The sequence below is a fragment of the Spermophilus citellus genome (genome assembly GCF_964194105.1).
Source record: "Spermophilus citellus genome assembly, chromosome: 1".
Lineage (NCBI taxonomy): Eukaryota > Metazoa > Chordata > Mammalia > Rodentia > Sciuridae > Spermophilus > Spermophilus citellus.
The window spans coordinates 144,117,551-144,137,911 of NC_138182.1; the positions used below are offsets into that span (position 1 = coordinate 144,117,551).

Consider the following 20,361-nt stretch of genomic DNA (forward strand, 5'->3'; position numbering starts at 1 on the left):
AGGTCCGCCTACCCTGGGGGAGGGGGCGGGCCTGCCCCTCAGCAGGCTGCTGGACCTGTTCTGCTGGTGGGTCGCAGGTCCGCCTACCCTGCAGGAGCGTGGGGCAGCTCTGCCACTCCGCAGGTTGCTGGGCCTGACCTGCTGGTGGGTCGCAGGTCCACCTACCTTGCAGGTGCAGGGGGAGGGGGTGGCTCCGCCCCTCAGCAGGCCGCTGGGCCTGATCTGCCAGTGGTCACAGATCCGCCTACCTTCCAGGCACGGGGGGAGGGGGCGGGCCTGCCCCTCAGCAGGCCGCTGGACCTTTTCTGCTGGTGGGTCGCAGGTCCGCCTACCCTGCAGGCACGTGGGGCAGCTCTGTCACTCCGCAGGTTGCTGGGCCTGACCTTCTGGTAGGTTGCTGGGCCTGACCTGCTGGTGGGTCGCAGGTCCGCCTACCTTGCAGGTGCAGCTTGTGGTTATTTTATTATGCAATAATAGGTAACTAGTATAAGCATCAGTTCAGTGATGCCACAGAAAAAATTTGATAAGGAGATAGAGCAGTAGTTCAAGACCCTTCTCAGAATAAGTAAGGTACCTGTCTTATTCATTGTTTTGTCTGCACAATTCCTCTTATGTTATAACTTTGATAACTGATGAGTGAAGAACTGTAGGATCTGTTCCACTTATTTATTGCTGCATAACAAACATCCTCAAAACTTAGAGCCTCACAGCAGTGATTTTTTTAATGATTTTTCATGATTTTTGTGAAGTGCCCAGGCTCAGCTGAGTGGTTCTCACCTGGGGTCTTTCAGGTGGCTGCAGTCAGAAACTGGCCATACTCATCTCAAGGCTCAACAGGGCTGGACATTCAGGACAGTTCATTCCTGGCAGCAGTGATGCTGACTGCTGGCTGATGGCTGCGAGCTCAGCTGGAGCTGTCAAACAGGATGCCTTCACGTGGCCTCCACATTGTGTCGGAACTTTGGCAGCACAGTGGCTGGGCTACCAAAGGAAGTTTCCCAAGTGCAGGTATTCCAACAGGCAGGAAATAAAAGCTGCAAGTCTCAAGGTCTGGGCCCAAAACCAACACAATGACAACTGCTGTCATTTTCTATTGGTCAGGGAACCCAAAGAGCCTGCCAAGATTAAATCATAGGAGATACTCTTCCTCTCGATGGGAGGAGAGTCAAAGAATTTGTGACTGACTTTAATCTACCTAGTAACCTTAGATCTATAGCAGCACCTTGTGCCATTCTGGTCACCACACATTAAGAGAAGAAGCTGAGGCTGGGGTTGTAGCTCAGTGGTAGAGCACTTGACTAGCATGTGTGAGGCACTGAGTTCACTTCTCATCACCTAAATAAATAAATAAATAAATAAATAAATAAATAAATGTTCGTTGACAGCTTAAAAAAAAGAACCTGAAGTTAGAAAAGTTCCAGAAGAAACACTAAAAAGAGACCAAGGTGTTACAGGGCTTCTAAGTAAAAACATGGTGAAACCATTTTTATTAAAAGTACTAAAACATGAAAACCAAAAGAGTAAGCTAATGATTGCTCCTAGATTGTTTTCCTCCAGTGGGATGCCATCCTGGAGAATAATGAGATTAGTATCTATGAGAGAGGGCTTTCTCTCTCCAAGGAAATAACATTATGAAAGATCTGGGCCTTAATTTTCCCCATATAAAGTGAGGGGGTTGACTTAGATGACCATTAAGATTTTTTCCAGCTCTGGTTGTATAGGATACTATCTATTATATGCCTCCTGGGTCAGTATCATTTTTGAGATTCATTTGTCATCGTCACTTAGAGAGTTATTTATTGGTGAAATAGCATATAAAGTGAGGATGATTATTGATGTTGAAGTAATGAAATAACAAGAAAGGTTATATTTATCAGATACCATTTGTCAGCCAGTACATACTTAATAGATACTCTTCTGGGGCACTGGTAATGCAGCAGTAGACAAATTAGACAAAGTCCCCGCCCTCATGGAGTTTATATGCTAGTAGGGAAAAGACAGTAAACAAATAAGTAAATATACAGTGTACTGGTGATGATCAGTGCCATCGAGAAAAGAACAGTAGGATAAGGTGATACCAAGTGGCTAAAGGGTAATGGGAGGGAAGTTGCTGATGAAGGTAGCATTCGAGTGGATACTTCAGAGAACTGAGGGAGCCAGGTACACATTTGCCCAGGGCAAGAACATTTCAAGCAGCATAAAAATCTCTGCAGCATGCTTGACCTGACGGCCAAAGAAAAAGTAGTGAAAGATGAGCTTAGAAGGAGTAGTAGGAGACCAAATTATGCTTCTCTTCTTTGGGGAAAATAATATTTTCATTTAAAGCCCTACACTTAATTTGAGACTGCCATTGTGAATGAAATCTTAGCTGAAAATACATCTGTTTATCATTTTGTCTAGTACTGACTCAGGTTCATTTATTATAGAACCTCATTTAAATAAAAACTCATCTAACATTTTCCATTGCTCCCAAAGTTTTTTTCCCCCGCTTCATTATCATATTTTTGTGGGCCCTTTTATGTACAATGCCTTTGGAACTGTCAAAAATAAGTGAATTGGGGCTGGGGATGTGGCTCAGGCGGTAGCGCGCTCACCTGGCATGCGTGCGGCCCGGGTTCGAACCTCAGCACCACATACAAAGATGTTGTGTCCGCTGATAACTAAAAAATAAATATTAAAAAAAATAAATAGGTGAATTGAGTTTCTGGGGAAAAAGAAAAAGAAAAAAAACCCCCAAAAATAAGTTTTAGATGTCTTACCATAAAAAATAATAGGCAAGGAGATAGATATGATAAATTGATTTAATCATTCTACCTTGTATGCCTATATGAAAACATTGCATAGCTCATAACTATGTGTATTAATTATTTGTTGAAATAATATTAATAAAAATTGAGAACCAGGAGAAAAATGAATAGCGGAAATAAAAAATAAAAATATCATAAAATGAAAATAACTCAAAGAGAACCCTAACAGATCTCAGTAGCCCATTCTCCAGGGAAGTTTCTTTACTTTTTATTAGAACAGTTATTTTAGCATCTTATATCTATTATCAAAAAAGAACAGACCAAGCAGAGTGTTGGGGGACACAACTGTAATCCCAGTGACTCAGGAAGCTGAGACAGGAGGATCACAAGTTCAAGGCTAGCCTGGGGAACTTAGCAAGACCCTGTCTCAAAATTTTAAAACTAAGAGGACTAAGGATATATTGTAGCTCAGCAGTAGAGCACCCCTGGGTTCTGTCACCAGTACCAGCAGGGAAGAATTGGGACACCAAAACCTGCACCTCATTGATAAAGGGCTTTGTGTGTGTGTGTGTGTGTGTGTGTGTGTGTGTGTGTGTGTGTGTGTGTGAACATAAAAAATGTATGCCTATAGTTTTTCACAAAGACACCCCAGTTTTGTGAATGCTTGACCTTCATTAGGCTCTCTAGTTGTGTCAGTTTTCAGGTACTGAGAACATAATGTAGGACCAATTGGTCTGATAACAATATTCTGTAAGTAATATAAGTGTGGAATTAATTGCTCATCACCTGCATACCTTCATACTTACTTATATATAAAATAAGAATACTTAATATTTCTGTGATATTAAAAAAAAGATCTGTTACCATATATCAATTCAGGTTCACATTTCTTGGTCATATCATAGAACACATTATTTTTTAACTATTGTATGATTACAGTATGTAAGAGCCAGCCCTTGAGTTTCAGGGTTTTCTTTTCCTTTATAAGATTCCTGTTAGCAATTACTTTATTATATCACTTTAACTTACTGTACTAATTTTAAATAAGAATTTGGAATTTTTCTGAAATAAACTTTATTTTTTAAAAAGATTTAATACAAGTTCTATTGCTTCAGAGGTGTTCACAAACAATATGTATGGAGCCAGTACCTGTCTTAGAGGCAGCAGTTCATTAGTGACAATAAAAAGGGTTGACAGTTTTTATATCTTTAACCTTTGTAGTATTTGGCTGAGTGGCTGGCTTCTTTCCTTCCTCTCTGTAATTTTTTAAAAAATTTAAATTTTGAAATAATTTTCTACTTAATGGAAAACTTGTAAAAATGGTATGGAGAATTCACATAGACCCCTCACCCAGCTTCTCCTGATATTAAAAATTTACGTAATCATAACACAGTTTCAAAATCAGGACTTTAATTTTACTAAATAACAAGTCATATTTGAATTGCAACAATTTTTCTATTACTCTTCTTTTTCTGATTCAGGATACAACCCAGGATCCTACATTGTATTTAGTTGTTATTTCTTCTAAGGCTTCAGCAGTCTATAATAGTTCATCAATCTTTCTTTGTCTTTTATGACCTTGACACTTTTTTGTTGTTGTTGGTACCAGGTATTGAACCCAGGGATGTTTGACCACTGAACCATATCCCAGCCCTTTTTATTTTTTATTTTGAGACAGAGTCTCACTAAGCTGCTTAGGGTCATACTTAGTTGCTGAAGCTGGCTTTGAATTTGTGATCCTCCTGCCTCTGCCTCCTGAGTCTCTGGGATTATAGGTGTGCACCAGTGCAACGAGCTGACCTTGATATTTTGATGAGTATGGTCAGTTAATTTGTAGGTTCTTTCTCAGTTTGGCAGGCAACCCTAGTAATAATAATTGCAAGTAAGATTGGTATTGGTAGCAATGGATACTAAAATCAGTGCACAGAAGTTTGAGAAGCAGGACAGTTACATATTCTCTTTATGTCTATTCTAAGATTTTTTATTTACAAAGAGAAAAATAGTAACTTTACAGTGGAGAAACCTGGCTGAAAACCACTTAACCAAGTGAATAAGATTAACATCACCAGTAATAAGACTTAGTGACATCAAGTAGCCATTGATATAATGCTTAGAAAAGGAACAACAACATTTGTATGGTATTCTTGCCAAAAATGCATAGCCTCAGTCTAACTATGAGAAAACTTCAGATAGATTGTTTTTAATTGTTTGTTTTCTGTTAAGGCAAAGCATAATTGATTTGAAGGAGAAGGAAATACCAGAATTAAGAAACAAACTACAGAATGTCAATAGAGACATACAGCGCCTAAAGAGTGACATAGAAGAACAGGAAACACTTTTAGGTACAATAATACCTGAAGAAGAAAGTGCTAAAGTATGTCTGACAGATGTTACAATTATGGAGAGGTTCCAGGTAAGTTTATTGTAGTATAAGGCAGAATAAAACTTATTTCTTAGTGACACAAATGTGAAATGTAAGAGTGTTAAAAATAGTATCTAGTTTTCAGGTATATATATCATGTTTAGAATTCTAGGTAGCCTCAGGGAACATTTGATTGATTTATATTCTTTTTTTTAAATTTTTATTTATTTTTTTAGTCATATATGACAGTAGAATGCATTTTGATATATAATACATACATGGAATGTACATACATTAATCATATTGTCTATTCTATTCTGCTGCCCTTCCTATCCTCCCTACTCCTCCTCTCCCATCCTTTCTTGATTTATATTCTTGAGTTTAAATTTTTTATTCATAGATTATAAAAATTAAGACGTAATTCTGTTTCTCATTTTTAGTCAACTTCCTTTTTTTACCTCATTTGAGTTGCTAAAAATTAATTTTGCTTTTATACTATTAAACTCTGCTTAAAAGCTTTTGAAATATAATGCAATACATTTCTTAGAGGAAATAACTATTTTGTTCTTAAGATGGAACTTAAAGATGTTGAAAGAAAAATTGCACAGCAAGCAGCTAAACTACAAGGAATAGACTTGGATCGAACTGTTCAACAAGTAAACCAGGAGAAACAAGAAAAACAACACAAATTAGACACAGGTAATATAGTCTGTTTCCTTAACCATAAAGATTTCAACATTGCCAACATGTGCTTTTATGGTGAATTTTATACCTGTTACATGGACAAAGAACTTTCTTCCTTTTAGTCCAAAGTATGTCCATTCTCGTTTTTTGAAAGCATCACTTGTTTGTTCCCTTGCTTTTGCACAACAGATTCGGGGATGGTAGGGGAGTGTTGAATGAACTGTACTCTTTCTCAATAACATCTACCCTGGGAGTTTTACCTGTGAGTAGTCAGGAGAGGACAGCACGCAGTTTTGGGAACTGGAGGGGTTCTTTTTATACTTTTGATGCGGTCAGTGGAGCCCACAGAAATTCAGCCTTGGTGGATTCCACAGTACTATAAAAACTGAAAGGATGATGCCAATAGTATTTTGTGTGCCCTTTCACTAATCATCATGTCAATATGTTTTTGCGTAGTTTCCAGCAAGATCGAATTGAATCGTAAACTTATACAGGACCAGCAGGAACAAATTCAACACCTAAAAAGTACAACAAATGATCTTAAATCAGAGAAACTTCAGATATCCACTAACTTGCAGCGTCGTCAGCAACTAGAGGAGCAGACTGTAGAATTATCCACTGAAGTTCAGTCTTTATATAGAGAGATAAAGGTATAACAGTTCTTACATGTTTGTTTTTAAAATTAGTTCAAATATATGAAATCATATTTATTGACATAATGATCAGAACTGTAGTTGCTGTGAGGATCAAATGAAAATGTTACGATTTTGTGCTTCCTGAGTGACAGAATTTGTCCTAATAAGTAAAGATTTCTGGAAAGAGGAGTTTGGCAATGGTAGGAAGTACCAGCTGCTTGGTTAAGCAGTGAACTTCATGTTATTGGAAGTAGTCAGGTTGTGGCTAGATTAATCTATATAAAGGTTCCTTCCTGTGTGAGATATTTGTGTTATCTGTGGATGCTATGTCCATTGTAGACATGTACCATCAGAGCATTGTTTCCATTTGATTCTAGATGTGGTCTCAGACTCCTTACCAATACAGTGTAACAGGCACTGAGTTACCACATGTACTGGAATGCATTTGCCATGCCTAATATAGATTATTCATATCTAAGACTTAACCTATGAACAGTCTAGAAACGTTAACCTAGGTTTTTTTTATTTTTATTTTTTAAATATTAATATTATTATTATTTTCTTTTTTTGGTACTGGAATTTAATCCAGGGGCATTTAACCACTGATCTACATCCCCAGTCCTTTTTATTTTTTATTTTGAGATAGGTTCTTGGTAGATTGCTTAGGGCCTTGCTTAGTTGCTGAGACTGGCCTTGAACTTGCAGTCCTCCTGCCTTAGCCTCCTGAGTTGCTAGGATTACAGGTGTACGCCACTACACCCAGCAGTTTTCATAATTATACATGATCATTCGGTAAATACTGAATAAATTACTGAATCCATTTATCACTAATTACTATAAATGTTTTTTTAGTTCTTAAACAATTTTGAATACAGATTATCAGAAACTTAGAATATAATGTAAAAATAGTATTACTTTGCATTTATTATTTTTTTACTCCTTATAAATCACTTTGATTTTAAAACATTCAGTGTTTTAGCCACACTATTGAAACAGATGATTAAAGCTTCTTTTTGTAGTAAAAGAAATGGATATTTTCAAATGTCCCATGAGTTGCCCAAGTTCACGCACCTAATAGGAGGCAGCATTGATTTTCAGATATGTCTTCTTATACTGAAGACATTTGACCTCCCACTGCACCATACCACTTTTCACTATGAGAAAATACACCTACAGTGAAGTAATCCTAAATAATTATATCTGTCTTTATAGGTTTAGTAGATATTTCAGGATCATAAGGTGGTTGAGAGTCATTTTTTGAATAGTGGTTATTGTATAAATATGTTGTACAGATGTTCCAAGGATAAATAATGGAGATTTCTGATCAGTAAAATAGTTTATTACTTGAAAACTCCCTTCCTTTCACATACCAACATGAGTATACTTTTATTACCATATAATAACCACTTAGTAGGCTTAAGTATAAGGACAAAAGTGGTTTTGCCGTCATAGTCCCATGTATAAGAGAATCATGAACCAAATGAGCTTTTTTTTCCTGTTCTCTGGTCACACAGAGCTGACATCAGCCCCTATTAAACTCATGAAAATGCATGCCTGAAGCCACATAATAATAGAATAGGGAGCACACAGCCTCGACCAAGAATCAAGTCGGTGACTGAGACAGTGTTGCATAGTGGTTAAGAGAATAAACTCTGTAGATAGATTGGGTTAGAATCTTGGCTATATCATTTACTGTTTTAACCCTGGACACATTTTTCTCTGTGCCTGAAGTAAAGGGATGAAAATAGTGGTAACTTTCTCATAGGGTTGTCAAAAAGAGTAAATGAGTTGACTTTAAAGCCTGGCACATAAAAAGGGCATTTATTAAGATTTCTATTTTTTGTTTTTTTAGGATGCTAAAGAGCAGATAAATCCTTTGGAAACAACACTGGAAAAGTTCCAGCAGGAAAAAGAAGAATTAATCAACAAAAAACATACAAGCAACAAAATAGCACAGGATAAAGTAAGATTTCTTTTTTCTTTTTTTTTTTTTTTTTAAAGAGAGAGTGAGAGAGGGGAGAGAGAGAGAGAGAATTTTTTAATATTTATTTTTTAGTTCTCGGCGGACACAACATCTTTGTTGGTATTTGGTGCTGAGGATCGAACCCGGGCCGCACGCATGCCAGGCAAGCGCGCTACCGCTTGAGCCACATCCCCAGCCCCAAGATTTCATTTATGTATTTATTTAGAAAATATCTTTATTAAACTTAGATTTACAGCACTATCATTTCATGTGAAATTAAATAGCTTGATAAGATTAATAGTATTTTCAGATTCATTATATATATGTATATTATTTTTTAAGAGAAGGAGAGGTACTAGGGATTGAACCTAGGGCTTTGTACATGTTAGGCAGGTCTGTACTGTTGAGTTAAATCCACAAATAACATTGATATTAGAGATACTTGTTAGAATAAGAATTAAAATTTAAAATATTTTGCCTCTTGATCTAAAATAGAAGTTAAAAATTGAGACTATTTAATCCATTCCCATTGGTAATAAGAGGACTTACTTAAGATTATAAAATTTTATAGTAGTGGAGGTTGGAACTGAAAATTCCTACTTCCAAGCCACTGTTTCACTGTGCTACTTATTAAGTGTCCTGGTCCCAACTAGTATAAATTTAATAAATACTTTTCCACAGCTGAATGATATCAAAGAGAAGATTAAAAATATTCATGGTTACATGAAAGACATTGAGAATTATATTCAAGATGGAAAAGATGACTATAAGAAGGTAATTTAAAACTTAAAATTATTTATTTAGTTATTTTTGTTTCATGCACTTAAAAGTTTTTCTTTTTTTGTAGCAAAAAGAAATTGAACTTAATAAAGTAATAGCTCAACTAAGTGAATGTGACAAAAACAAAGAAAAGATAAATAAAGAAATGGGAATCATGAGACAAGATATTGATACACAGAAGGTAGGTCTTTTTTGCTGATGGTATCACATAAACATTCTTTTCTCTAGTTTTAGAAGATCCCATTGAGTATAAATGCAAACAGAAGGCAATTGTAATTACATGTTCTTTTTGTTGTTCTTTATTTTTCATTTTTATTTTCAATAAAAGGCCCATCTGGTAAATTTTTAAACACGAAGACAGAAGATTAAGTGTCCTTCTCCTCCTAATTCCCAGTTTCATTTCTAGATGTCTTTATTGTTGCAATTTCTTATTTGCTCCTAAGTTTTTTATTCATATACCAGCAGATAGAAGGATAGATAAGTTTAGATTTATTTATATGTATGTTTAAATTTACTTTGACAGATGGGATCATACCATTTATTTATTCTGTACCTTTTTTTTTATTATTGGTTGTTCACAACATTACAAAGCTCTTGACATATCATATTCATACATTAGAATCAAGTGGGTTATGAGCTCCCATTTTTACCCCAAATACAGATTGCAGAATCACATCGGTTACACATCACATTTTTACATACTGCCATATTAGTGACTGTTGTATTCTGCTACCTTTCCTATCCTCTACTATCCCCCCTCCCCTCCCCTCCCATCTTCTCTCTCTACCCTATCTACTGTAATTCATTTCCCTCCATGTTTGTTATCCCATTCCCCTCATAACCTCTTATATGTAATTTTGTATAACAATGAGGGTCTCCCTCCATTTCCATGTGATTTCCCTTTTTTTCTCCCTTTCCCTCCCACCTCATGTCTCTGTTTAATGTTAATCTTTTCTTCCTGCTCTTCCTCCCTGTTCTGTTCTTAGTTGCTCTCATTATATCAAAGAAGACATTTGGTATTTGTTTTTTAGGGATTGGCTAGCTTCACTAAGCATAATCTGCTGTAGTGCCATCCATTTCCCTGTAAATTCCGTGATTTTGTCATTTTTTAGTGCTGCGTAATACTCCATGGTGTATAAATGCCACATTTTTTTTAATCCATTCATCTATTGAAGGGCATCTGGGTTGATTCCACAGTCTAGCAATTGTGAATTGTGCTGCTATGAACATCGATGTGGCTGGGCTACATCTTCTTTAGACTACAAGGTCTCTTAGAATTCTTTAAAGTTATTTGTAAGGGGGATTAGGACCTGCCTTTTTTGGGATATAATATAGAAGTCAGTATAGCTAAGAACCTTAGTTGGACAATCCCTGCTTTGTTATGGAGTTAGTGTGTTGAGCTCCATGTAGCTGTGAGGTGAAAATCCCGTAGTCAGAATCATCCATAACACTCATATCCAATGATATTAAATATAGCTTAAGGTCAGTGTCCAATTTTATATTACTCTGCTCTGTTCATTCTGTGTTTCTATGTGGTGTCTTTTTTTCCCCTTTTATTTCACAGGAAATTCACTAATAATTTCCTTGTTTCATTTCTTGAGTCAAAAAACTTAAGATCATTAATGTATTCTTTCTGAAGGATTCATTGTTATATGTGGTAACATAAGACTTTTGTCATGCATTAATTGCGGATCATGCAATACAATCACATGATTGATACCATAATTTGAATTGACTTTTTAAATTTTATGCTCTGAGGGTGCTATTTCACTATATTGACAATATTTTGACTTAGTTACTATATTGAATTGCTTATACAGGTAAGGGAAGATGTTTGTGTACCATCTTGAACTATTGCAGTCCTAAGAAAAATATTGAATTTATGGTTTAACCTGGGATAATTTTTACCCTTAAGAGTCCTTAGAAAACTCTGGCCTTAACATTCTGGTCTATGCATGGCCTAACATTTTTTACTTTTGTTCTCCTTAAGCACAGCTGAAATAAGCCACCATTTAAAAAAAATACTAAGGGAGAATGATAAAAAATAATTTTAAAAAATGAAAAATATATTACCAAGGGTTGCACATCCTTATTCAGTTTTGATTGATATGAACAGAATTAACATAGAGGGATTTTGCCTGTGTGTGAGATTTATTGGATTTACTTGGGCTAACTCAAGGGCTGGCCCATATCTCTGGTAATTTAAATATCTGTTTTTCTCAAAACCCTCTATGCCTTTTGGTTTCTGCCCCCATAGACTTCCATCATTCACTCCTTCATACAAGGAGAATGAAAAATAAAAGATAATTTTGTGAGGACCAAAAAAAAGTTACCTGTGAGGGAAAATATTTATAATATTAAGTCATTTCACAATTGATTTCCTTTTTCACTTATTTCTCTATTAAGGAAATCAATTTCTACAACATAATTAAAACCACATAGAGATACTATCTTTAACATGTCTTAGGCAGCCATGGTTGTTAATGTCATGGAAAACTGCATAATTTTTCTGTTCTCATATTTTAAACAAAATTTTCCATTTGACTGTTATAATCACTTGGTTATAAATGATTAAAAATCTTTGAAGATTATCCAGATCAGCTTTCTTCTGAATCTCTGACTGTAACAGGAATTTCAAATACCAGTCAAAGGTAAATTGGTGACCTCATAAATGCCAAATACAGTATATATTTATGAATTGTGTATTACAAAGAACTTAATTATCACTAGTTTATATATGGGTTGACTATATAAAATCACAATCTATACAGCTCCCTGCCTCTCTGTATGTATATACTTATATACAGACATATTCAAAAACTTAATATTTACCAATCTGTGATCTTTTTCAAATTGGTGGTCTGAGCTTAGTGAATCTGATGGCATCAGTTTTCTTTGTAACCTGCCTTATTAACAGAAATTATTTACAAACTTAGAAATAGTAGAGCATTGTCAAATACATATTCAGTTAAGGTGAAAACAAAGTAATATAAGGACAAGAAGGTAATGAAACCAGGAGAGAAGTGTATAAGTGTGTATAAAGTGTCTGTATTTATATATATAAATGAAGTCTGGCCAGACATGGTGGCACACACCTGTATCTCAGCAGCTCAGGAGGTCGAGACAGGAGGATTGTGAGTTCAAAGCCAGCCTCAACAACTTAGCAAGGCCCTAAACAACTCATCAAGACTCTGTCTCTAAATAAAACACTTGGGGAAGGGGGGTGGGTTGGGATGTGGCTCAGTGGTTAAGTGCCCCTGGGTTCAATTTCTGGTACCAAAAAAAGAAAAAAGTCTAATAGGCTTGCTAAAGATTCTAGTAGTCCAGTTAAGAGAGAAAGTCACAATTAGTTAAGATTTCACCTTTTATCAAAGCTAAGAGAAACAAGTTCCCTCCACTAAGATCAGAGAAAAATGTCTCTGTTCCTCTGAAAAGAGGACTCTGTGTAGACTAATAAGAACTGTGTCTTTTAACAAACTTAATTGGGCTTTTATTTTAAACATGTGTCAGCATCAGCTCTTGAGGAGGAGGTTCTAGAGAAAGTGATATGATTGAAACTTAACAGACACTTCTCAGAGGAGCATATATACAATCAATCAACAAGTACATGAAAAAATGCTCACCATCTCTAGCAGTCAGAGAAATGCAAATCAAAACCACCCTAAGATACCATCTCACTCCAGTAAGATTGGCAGCCATTATGAAGTCAAACAACAACAAGTGCTGGCGAGGATGTGGAGAAAAGGGTACACTTGTACATTGCTGGTGGGACTGCAAATTGGTGCGGCCAATTTGGAAAGCAGTTTGGAGATTCCTGGGAAAGCTGGGAATGGAACCACCATTTGACCCTGCTATTGCCCTTCTCGGACTATTCCCTGAAGACCTTGAAAGAACATGCTACAGGGATACTGCCACATCGATGTTCATAGCAGCACAATTCACAATAGCTAGACTGTGGAACCAACCCAGATGCCCTTCAATAGATGAATGGATAAAAAAAAAATGTGGCATTTATACACAATGGAATATTATGCAGCACTAAAAAAATGACAAAATCATGGAATTTGCAGGGAAATGGATGGCACTAGAGCAGATTATGCTTAGTGAAGCTAGCCAATCCCTAAAAAACAAATACCAAATGTCTTCTTTGATATAATGAGAGCAACTATGAACAGAGTAGGGAGGAAGAGCAGGAAGAAAAGATTAACTTTAAACAGAGACATGAGATGGGAGGGAAAGGGAGAGAAAAGGGAAATTGCATGGAAATGAAGGGAGACCCTCATTGCTATACAAAATTACATATAAGAGGTTGTGAGGGGAATGGGAAAATAAACAAGGAGAGAAATGAATTACAGTAGATGGGGTAGAGAGAGAAGATGTGAGGGAAGGGGAGGGGGGATAGTAGGGGATAGGAAAGGTAGCAGAATACAACAATTACTAATAGGGCATTATGTAAAATTGTGGATGTGTAACCGACGTGATTCTGCAATCTGCATTTGGGGTAAAATTGGGAGTTCATAACCCACTTCAATCTAATTTATGAAATATGATATGTCAAGAGCTTTGTAATGTTGTGAACAACCAATAAAAAAAAAAAGACTATCCAGATTATAGAGACCAAAAAAAAAAAAAGAAACTTAAAATACATGTTACAGTGTTTTGAAAGCAATGATTCTTAGCTAGGGCCACCCATCAAAATCATCTGGGTTCTTCCATTCTTAGGCATTGAATCAAGAAATTGAAAACATATATTCCCATGAAACTGGTACAAGAAATGTTCTTAGCAGCATTATTCATAGCCATCAAAATGTGGAAGCGACCCAAATGACTATCAGCTGATGAATGGATAAACATAATGTAGTATATGACTGTAGAGGGATATTTTTCAGTCATAAAAAGGAATGATGTATTAGTATCTTCCATGACATGAACCTTTAAAACATTATGCTAAGCAAAAGAAGCTAGTCTTAAAAGACTACATATTGTATAAATGTATTTATATATGAAATGCCCCAAATATGGCAACATTCCCTGCGGTGGTCAGCCAGCTACCTATTGGCAGTTTGATTATATTGGACCACTTCTAGCATGGAAGGGACAGTGCTTTGTCCTTACTAAAGTAGACATTCTGAATGTGGATTTGCTTTCCCTGCACGTAATGCTTCTGTCAAGATTAGAGAATTCTTTATCCACCATCATGGTATTCTGCACAGTACTGCTTCTGACCAAGAAACTCATCTTACAACTAAAGAATTATAGCAGTGGGCTCCTGCTTATGGAATTCAGTGGTTTTTAACATGATCCTCATCATCCTGAAGCAGCTGACTTGATAGAACTTTGAAATAATCTTTGGAAGATGCATTTATAGTGCCAGCTAGGTGACTTTGCAGGATTGGGGCATGGTTCTCCAGAAGGCTGTCTGGGCTCTTAAAAAGGGAACAATTTATGGTACCATTTTTTTTTTTCTGTAGCCAGGATTCATAGGTCCAGTAATCAAGGGGTAGAAATGGAAGTAGCTGACCCTTATCCCTAGTGACCACTAGCAAAATTTTTGCTTCCTATTCTCCTGACTTAACATTCTGCCAGTTTAGAAGTCTTAGCTCCAGAGGGAGGTATCCTGCTACCAGGAGACAGAACAGTCATTTCACTGCACAGGAAGTTAAGATGGCCACCCTGTCACTTTGGGCTCTTTATTTCTTTGAGTTAACATATACAGAAGAAAGTTACAGTACTGGCTGTGGTGATTGATCCTAACAAACAAGGGGAAATTGGACTACTGTTCCATAGTGAGGGTAAGGAATAGGATGTCTGGAACACAGGAAATCCTTTTAGGGTATCTCTTAATTTTACCATGCCCATGGTAAAATTAAGGTCAAATGGAAAATTGCCACAACACGTTTCACTTAGGACTATGAATGGCTCAGATTTTCAGGAATGTGAAGATTTTGGTCACCATACCAGGTAGAGAACCATGGTCAACTCTGAGCAAAAAGAATAAATAATGGTAAAATGAATAAGAGAAGGAAGTTTTGAATGCCAGCTATTACCATGTGACCAGTTACAGAACCAAGAACTCTAATTGTCATAAGCATTTTCTTCCTATTTTGTTAATAATGTTTGTATGTGTGTATATATATACAGTCAAGCTTCACTGAATGATGGGGATAAATTCTGAGATATGGGTCAGTAGGCAATTTCATTTTTGTACATATATCATAGAACATATTTGCATGAACTGAGATAGCTACATCATTACAAGGCAATACAATCTTATGAGACCACCATCATATCATATGTGGTCTAACATTGATCAAAAGGCTGTTATTTAATGTGAGAATATACTATTAATTTTACAACATAGGGCTGGGGACGTGGCTTAAGTGGTAGCGCACTCGCCTGGCATGCGCAGACACTGGATTCTATCCTCAACACCACATAAATATATAATAAAGATATTGTGTCCACCTAAAACTAAAAAATAATAAAAAATAATTACATCATATTATTCAAGTTATGGGATATCAGGACAGGAATAATATTACCCAAAGACTTTACCTCCTTGTAAAGTCTCTGGGGAAGAGATTTAGTGAGTTTTCAACTGAATATAGGATAGTTGTGCCTTGTTAGGCAGAACTATAATCTTGTTGTCTTTATTTGGAGATATGAAAGTATAGTTTAAGGAGATATGTTTGGATGCCAAGTTGAGAAGGGGTAGGGTTCTGATGGTTAATTTTAGGTGTCAATATGACTGAATTAAGGAATACCTAGAGAACTGGCAAAATGTAACCCCTGAGTATGTTTGAAGGTGTTTCCAGAGTTGATTGGTCTGTGAGTCAGTGGACTGAGTATGGAAGATCTGCTCTTAGATGGATGGACACAATCCAATTAGCTAGAGACCTGAGGAGAACAACAGCAACAAAAAGATCCTCTTTCTTTCTCTGGAGCTAGGCTACTCTTCTTCTTCTGCCATTGAATATGAACTCTGGGCTCTCTGGCCTTAGGACTCTGGTTGTAGACCAGTGGCCCCCTGGGTTTTCAGACCTTTGGCCTCCCACTGAGAATTATACCATTGGCTATTCCATTGAGCTCCCTGGTTCTGAGGCTTTACTCTTCAACTATGCCATACTTCCGGCATCCCAGGGTCTCCAGCTTGCTATCATGAGATTCCTCACCCTTCATGACTACACAAGCCAATTGCCCTAATAAATCTCTTCTCATGTATCTATACCTATATATCCTATTAGTTCTGTCTTTGGAAAGACCTAATACAGCAAACTGCCTGCATAATGTATCATCTGAGCTAACTGATTAGGGTTGCTATTTTTTTTAATGTTATTTTATTTTTTATACCTTTATTTTATTTATTTATTTTTATGTGGTACTGAGGATCAAACCCTGTACCTCACGCATGTGAGGCAAGTGTTCTACCACTGAACTATAACCGCAGTAGAGTTGCTGTTTAAAAACTGGGAAAACTAATAATATTTGTTTACATGCTTATTTAAGCCCTACTAAATTTAATCCTAAGAATAAAATAATTTGAAAACTAGTAATCTGCCTCCCTTATTTTTCAAATGAAGGGCAATATCAAAGGGCATGAAGGTGATCTGACTTGACCACGGGTACACAAGTAGCAACAGATTTATAATTTGACTGTACATTGTCAAATTTCTAGTGTAGTGAAAAACAGTACTGGTATACTATCACTGTATCTGGTTTTCTTTCCTCCCTTTCTCTGATATTTTATAAGATATAATTGGAATTTTCGCAGCTTAGAGTTAAAAGGATAAATTTGACCCAGAAGGCTTTTACTCTCAATTATTGAGCCAAGCACTGTACTGATTACAGACACTAACTTAAGTAACCTTCACAATAGCTCATTACATGTTACAAGCAAACTGAGGTTCAGAAAAGTTAAACTAATCTGTCCAAAATTATTGTGTTTAAAAGTTATAGTACCAAAATTGGAGCCTAAGTATACCTGACTTCAAAGCCTATGCTTTTTGGGGAGTGGGAGCGGTGGGCACTGGGGATTGAATTTAGGATCACTCAACAACTACCCATATCCCCAGCCCTATTTTGTATTTTATTTAGAGATGGTCTCACTAAGTTGCTTAGCGCCTCACCCTTGCTGAGGCTGGCTTTGTGCTGGGGATCCTCCTGTCTCAGCCTCCTGAGCTGGGATTACAGGCCTGCACCACCATGCTCAGCAAAGCCTCTGCTTTTTAACTACTGCACTATATACTGTCTTTCAAAGCTAAATAGTAATAGAAGCTGACCTAAAAGAAAGAAATGCCTGCTTTCCTGGTGATCATGCAGGAAAATAGACCACAAACATCATTTTTTGCCAAAAAATCAGTCTTACCTAACATGTGATGGCACTTTAACCCTAAGAGTCCTTTCATGTAGTTATGAAAGCAGATTCAGGTATTACATAGTATCAGATGAAAACAGGCATTGGGACATTTTCTTTTTCCTAATGAGGAAATATAGTATAGTTTCCCATGGAAGAGCTTTGAGGAGGTGTAGCAGCTAACTACAGTGCTATAGCAGCTACCTATAACTACATATGGTGGTTGTCTCAGCCTCAGAGAACTTTTAAATGTCATTCTAGCTACCTTTGCTTATAATATTGCCATTAGCAAAATTGTGTCTATTTATAATATTTTCAGGAAAATTGAAAGTAGCCTTAAATTTTTGAAAGTTTTTAAAAAACATAAAAATGGTGATTTCTAGATAGTCAAGGCTGGACGTGAACATTGAGCATGTGAGAGAAATCCTTAACTTCCCTTCTTGCTCCTACCTGCCTTTCTCCCTGACCTTCATTGTTGGCAGTAAGGTATTACCAAAAATCTGACCTTCCCTCCTTGGCTTCCTGCATCACTGAGTTTTACTCAGCTGCAAGGGCTATTAGATATCCCACTTTAATATTTGAGAAGTCCTGACTGCAAACTCAGGTTAAATTTTACACATGTGGATTATGGGGGCCAGACCACCATTGTTTCTGCAAGATTTTTTTTTTTAATTCCAAAGAGTCAAGTTATAAATTGCTTCCTAGTGTTTATCTCTTGACAATATAATTCATTATATACACACCAGGAAAGCTACTGGGAAAAATTTTTTTTTGCTGCCATTACTAAGGGATTATCCTTTTTAAGGAGTAGTAGCAGGTAGTTTTTACAAATTCAATTCAATAGCCAGGAATATATCAAGAAGTTTGTAGACAAACACTACTTTTATGGAACCTCTTACTGCTTGCCATTATAAATTGAGAGTCTCATTTAAAGCACATGAGACCAGAAGTCTTTCAGATCTCAGTCTTTTGGATTTGCGATGTTTGCATAGACTTTATTTGTTGAGCAGCCCTAATCAAAAAGATCCGAAATGCTCCAAATTCATGGTAGATGCTTACACTGTTCTTGTAAACTTGAAAGCAGTGGTTGTATCTGACATATACTTATAGAATCTAATAGTCTTGGCACATGATAAGTATAGGGAGATTTCAGCAGTAGTAGCGATCTCTTGTGATTTTTTTAAAATTAGACTTATTTTTAACTGATACCATAAAGACACTAAAATTGTACATATTGATGAGTCTTACTATCTTTTAGATCAGCAGGTTCCATCATAGAGTTTCTGGACATGATGTGATTCACTGGAATGTAGATATTAACTGTGTAATTTTTTGTTTCATCATATTAAATTCCTGTTTTGTATATGTTTTGATGAACATATTCAATAGCATTTTTAACCAAATACTTCATAAATAAACAAGTACACAAAGATATATATATTCATATCATTTGTTATGGGACCACCCAGTCAAATAGGAAAATAACTTTTTACATCATGGTCAGGAAAGGGCAGTAAAAGCTACATTACAGATGTCCCTCCTGTCACTGTTAGCCATGTAGATTAGTATAGGCCTAGAGATAACTTCATACTGGTTAGTTCTCCCTTTGCCCAATTTAACATGATTCTAAGTAAGGCCAAATTAGCTCTACCTGTTGGCATGTTTCTGTTATGTATCTCCTGTTCATAACTTGATTATTTTCATTAACTGACTTAATATTTATATTTAGATACAAGAAAGATGGCTACAGGACAACCTCACTTTAAGAAAAAGAAATGAGGAACTAAAAGAAGTTGAAGAAGAAAGAAAACAACATTTGAAGGAAATGGGTCAAATGCAGGTTTTACAAATGAAAAAGTGGGTTTTTAAAATAGTTCTTAGTTTAAATAGAGGTCTTTATTATTGTAATGTAAGGAAATTAAATAACTACTTTGTGGAAAAATTTAAGCCTCAGCCTAATATTCTTGGAGACTTAAAGGAAGGTGGACACGGTTTTTATATCTCATAGCCTTAAAAATTGAATTACTGAAAAGTAATATAAAATTGATAATCATACTGCGGGAAGGAACAGTAATTAGTATTATCCCAGGTCCCCAGACTTCTGCTGACCTACTGCACAGACTAGTGGTACTGAGCACACAGAATATACAACTATGGGCCCTACCTGGCTTATAACTTGTACAGTCCATGATATTGCCAGTGGAGTTATTTCCAGAGCAATTTGCCAATGGAGACTTATGTCCTGGTTATAATTTTGTGCCCACTAGAACATTTTGAGTGTATGTGAGAGAGAGAGAGAGAGAGAGAGAGAGAGAGAGAGAGAGAGAGAGAGAGAGAGAGAGAGAGATATTAGCCAGACTCTTCCTTCATTTGGTATTATTGGTATTTATTGTGGGTGCTTCCTTCCTGGTACAACAGAAAAGATTTTGTTCCTTCCTTCCCTGCATTAAAGTTAACTTAAGAATTCTCAAAAAAGCTGTTTGATTCTAAAATACTAGGCAGGTGTAAAAGATTGTACTTGCCATTTTTAACCTCCTCAACAGCTTTAATCGAGGTCTCATTTATTTATTCAGTTCTTCCTTGTTCATTTTCAGAAATCTGAATCAAAGAATGCTTAGGATTTTCTAAAGGATATAGTAAAAGTGAAGTTTTAATTTAATTTATACAATCTAACAAGTGGTTAAGTACTTGGTTTATCTATTCAAAATTTCTTTGAGATAGCAAAGACCATAACTGGAAGAGCTTATTATCTTCAGCTTCTTCATTTTTTATGGATTTGGACACCAAGACTCAGAAAAGTCACAGAAAAAATTATGATGAAAACCAAGAATATGACC

General features: G+C 36.2%; 1 protein-coding gene across 3 annotated transcripts in view; it reads left to right on the top strand.

The window, feature by feature from the left end:
* The window catches only part of RAD50 (RAD50 double strand break repair protein), a 108,781-nt gene that overhangs the window by 36,398 nt on the left and 52,022 nt on the right, over positions 1-20,361 (top strand). For all 3 annotated transcript variants that reach the window (XM_081310847.1, XM_081310848.1, XM_081310849.1), the window contains exons 14-20: positions 4,971-5,160; positions 5,682-5,808; positions 6,250-6,443; positions 8,281-8,391; positions 9,073-9,165; positions 9,239-9,352; positions 19,254-19,381. In XM_081310847.1, coding sequence (XP_081166973.1) covers positions 4,971-5,160; positions 5,682-5,808; positions 6,250-6,443; positions 8,281-8,391; positions 9,073-9,165; positions 9,239-9,352; positions 19,254-19,381 — 957 coding nt within the window. The remainder of the gene's footprint in view (positions 1-4,970; positions 5,161-5,681; positions 5,809-6,249; positions 6,444-8,280; positions 8,392-9,072; positions 9,166-9,238; positions 9,353-19,253; positions 19,382-20,361) is intronic.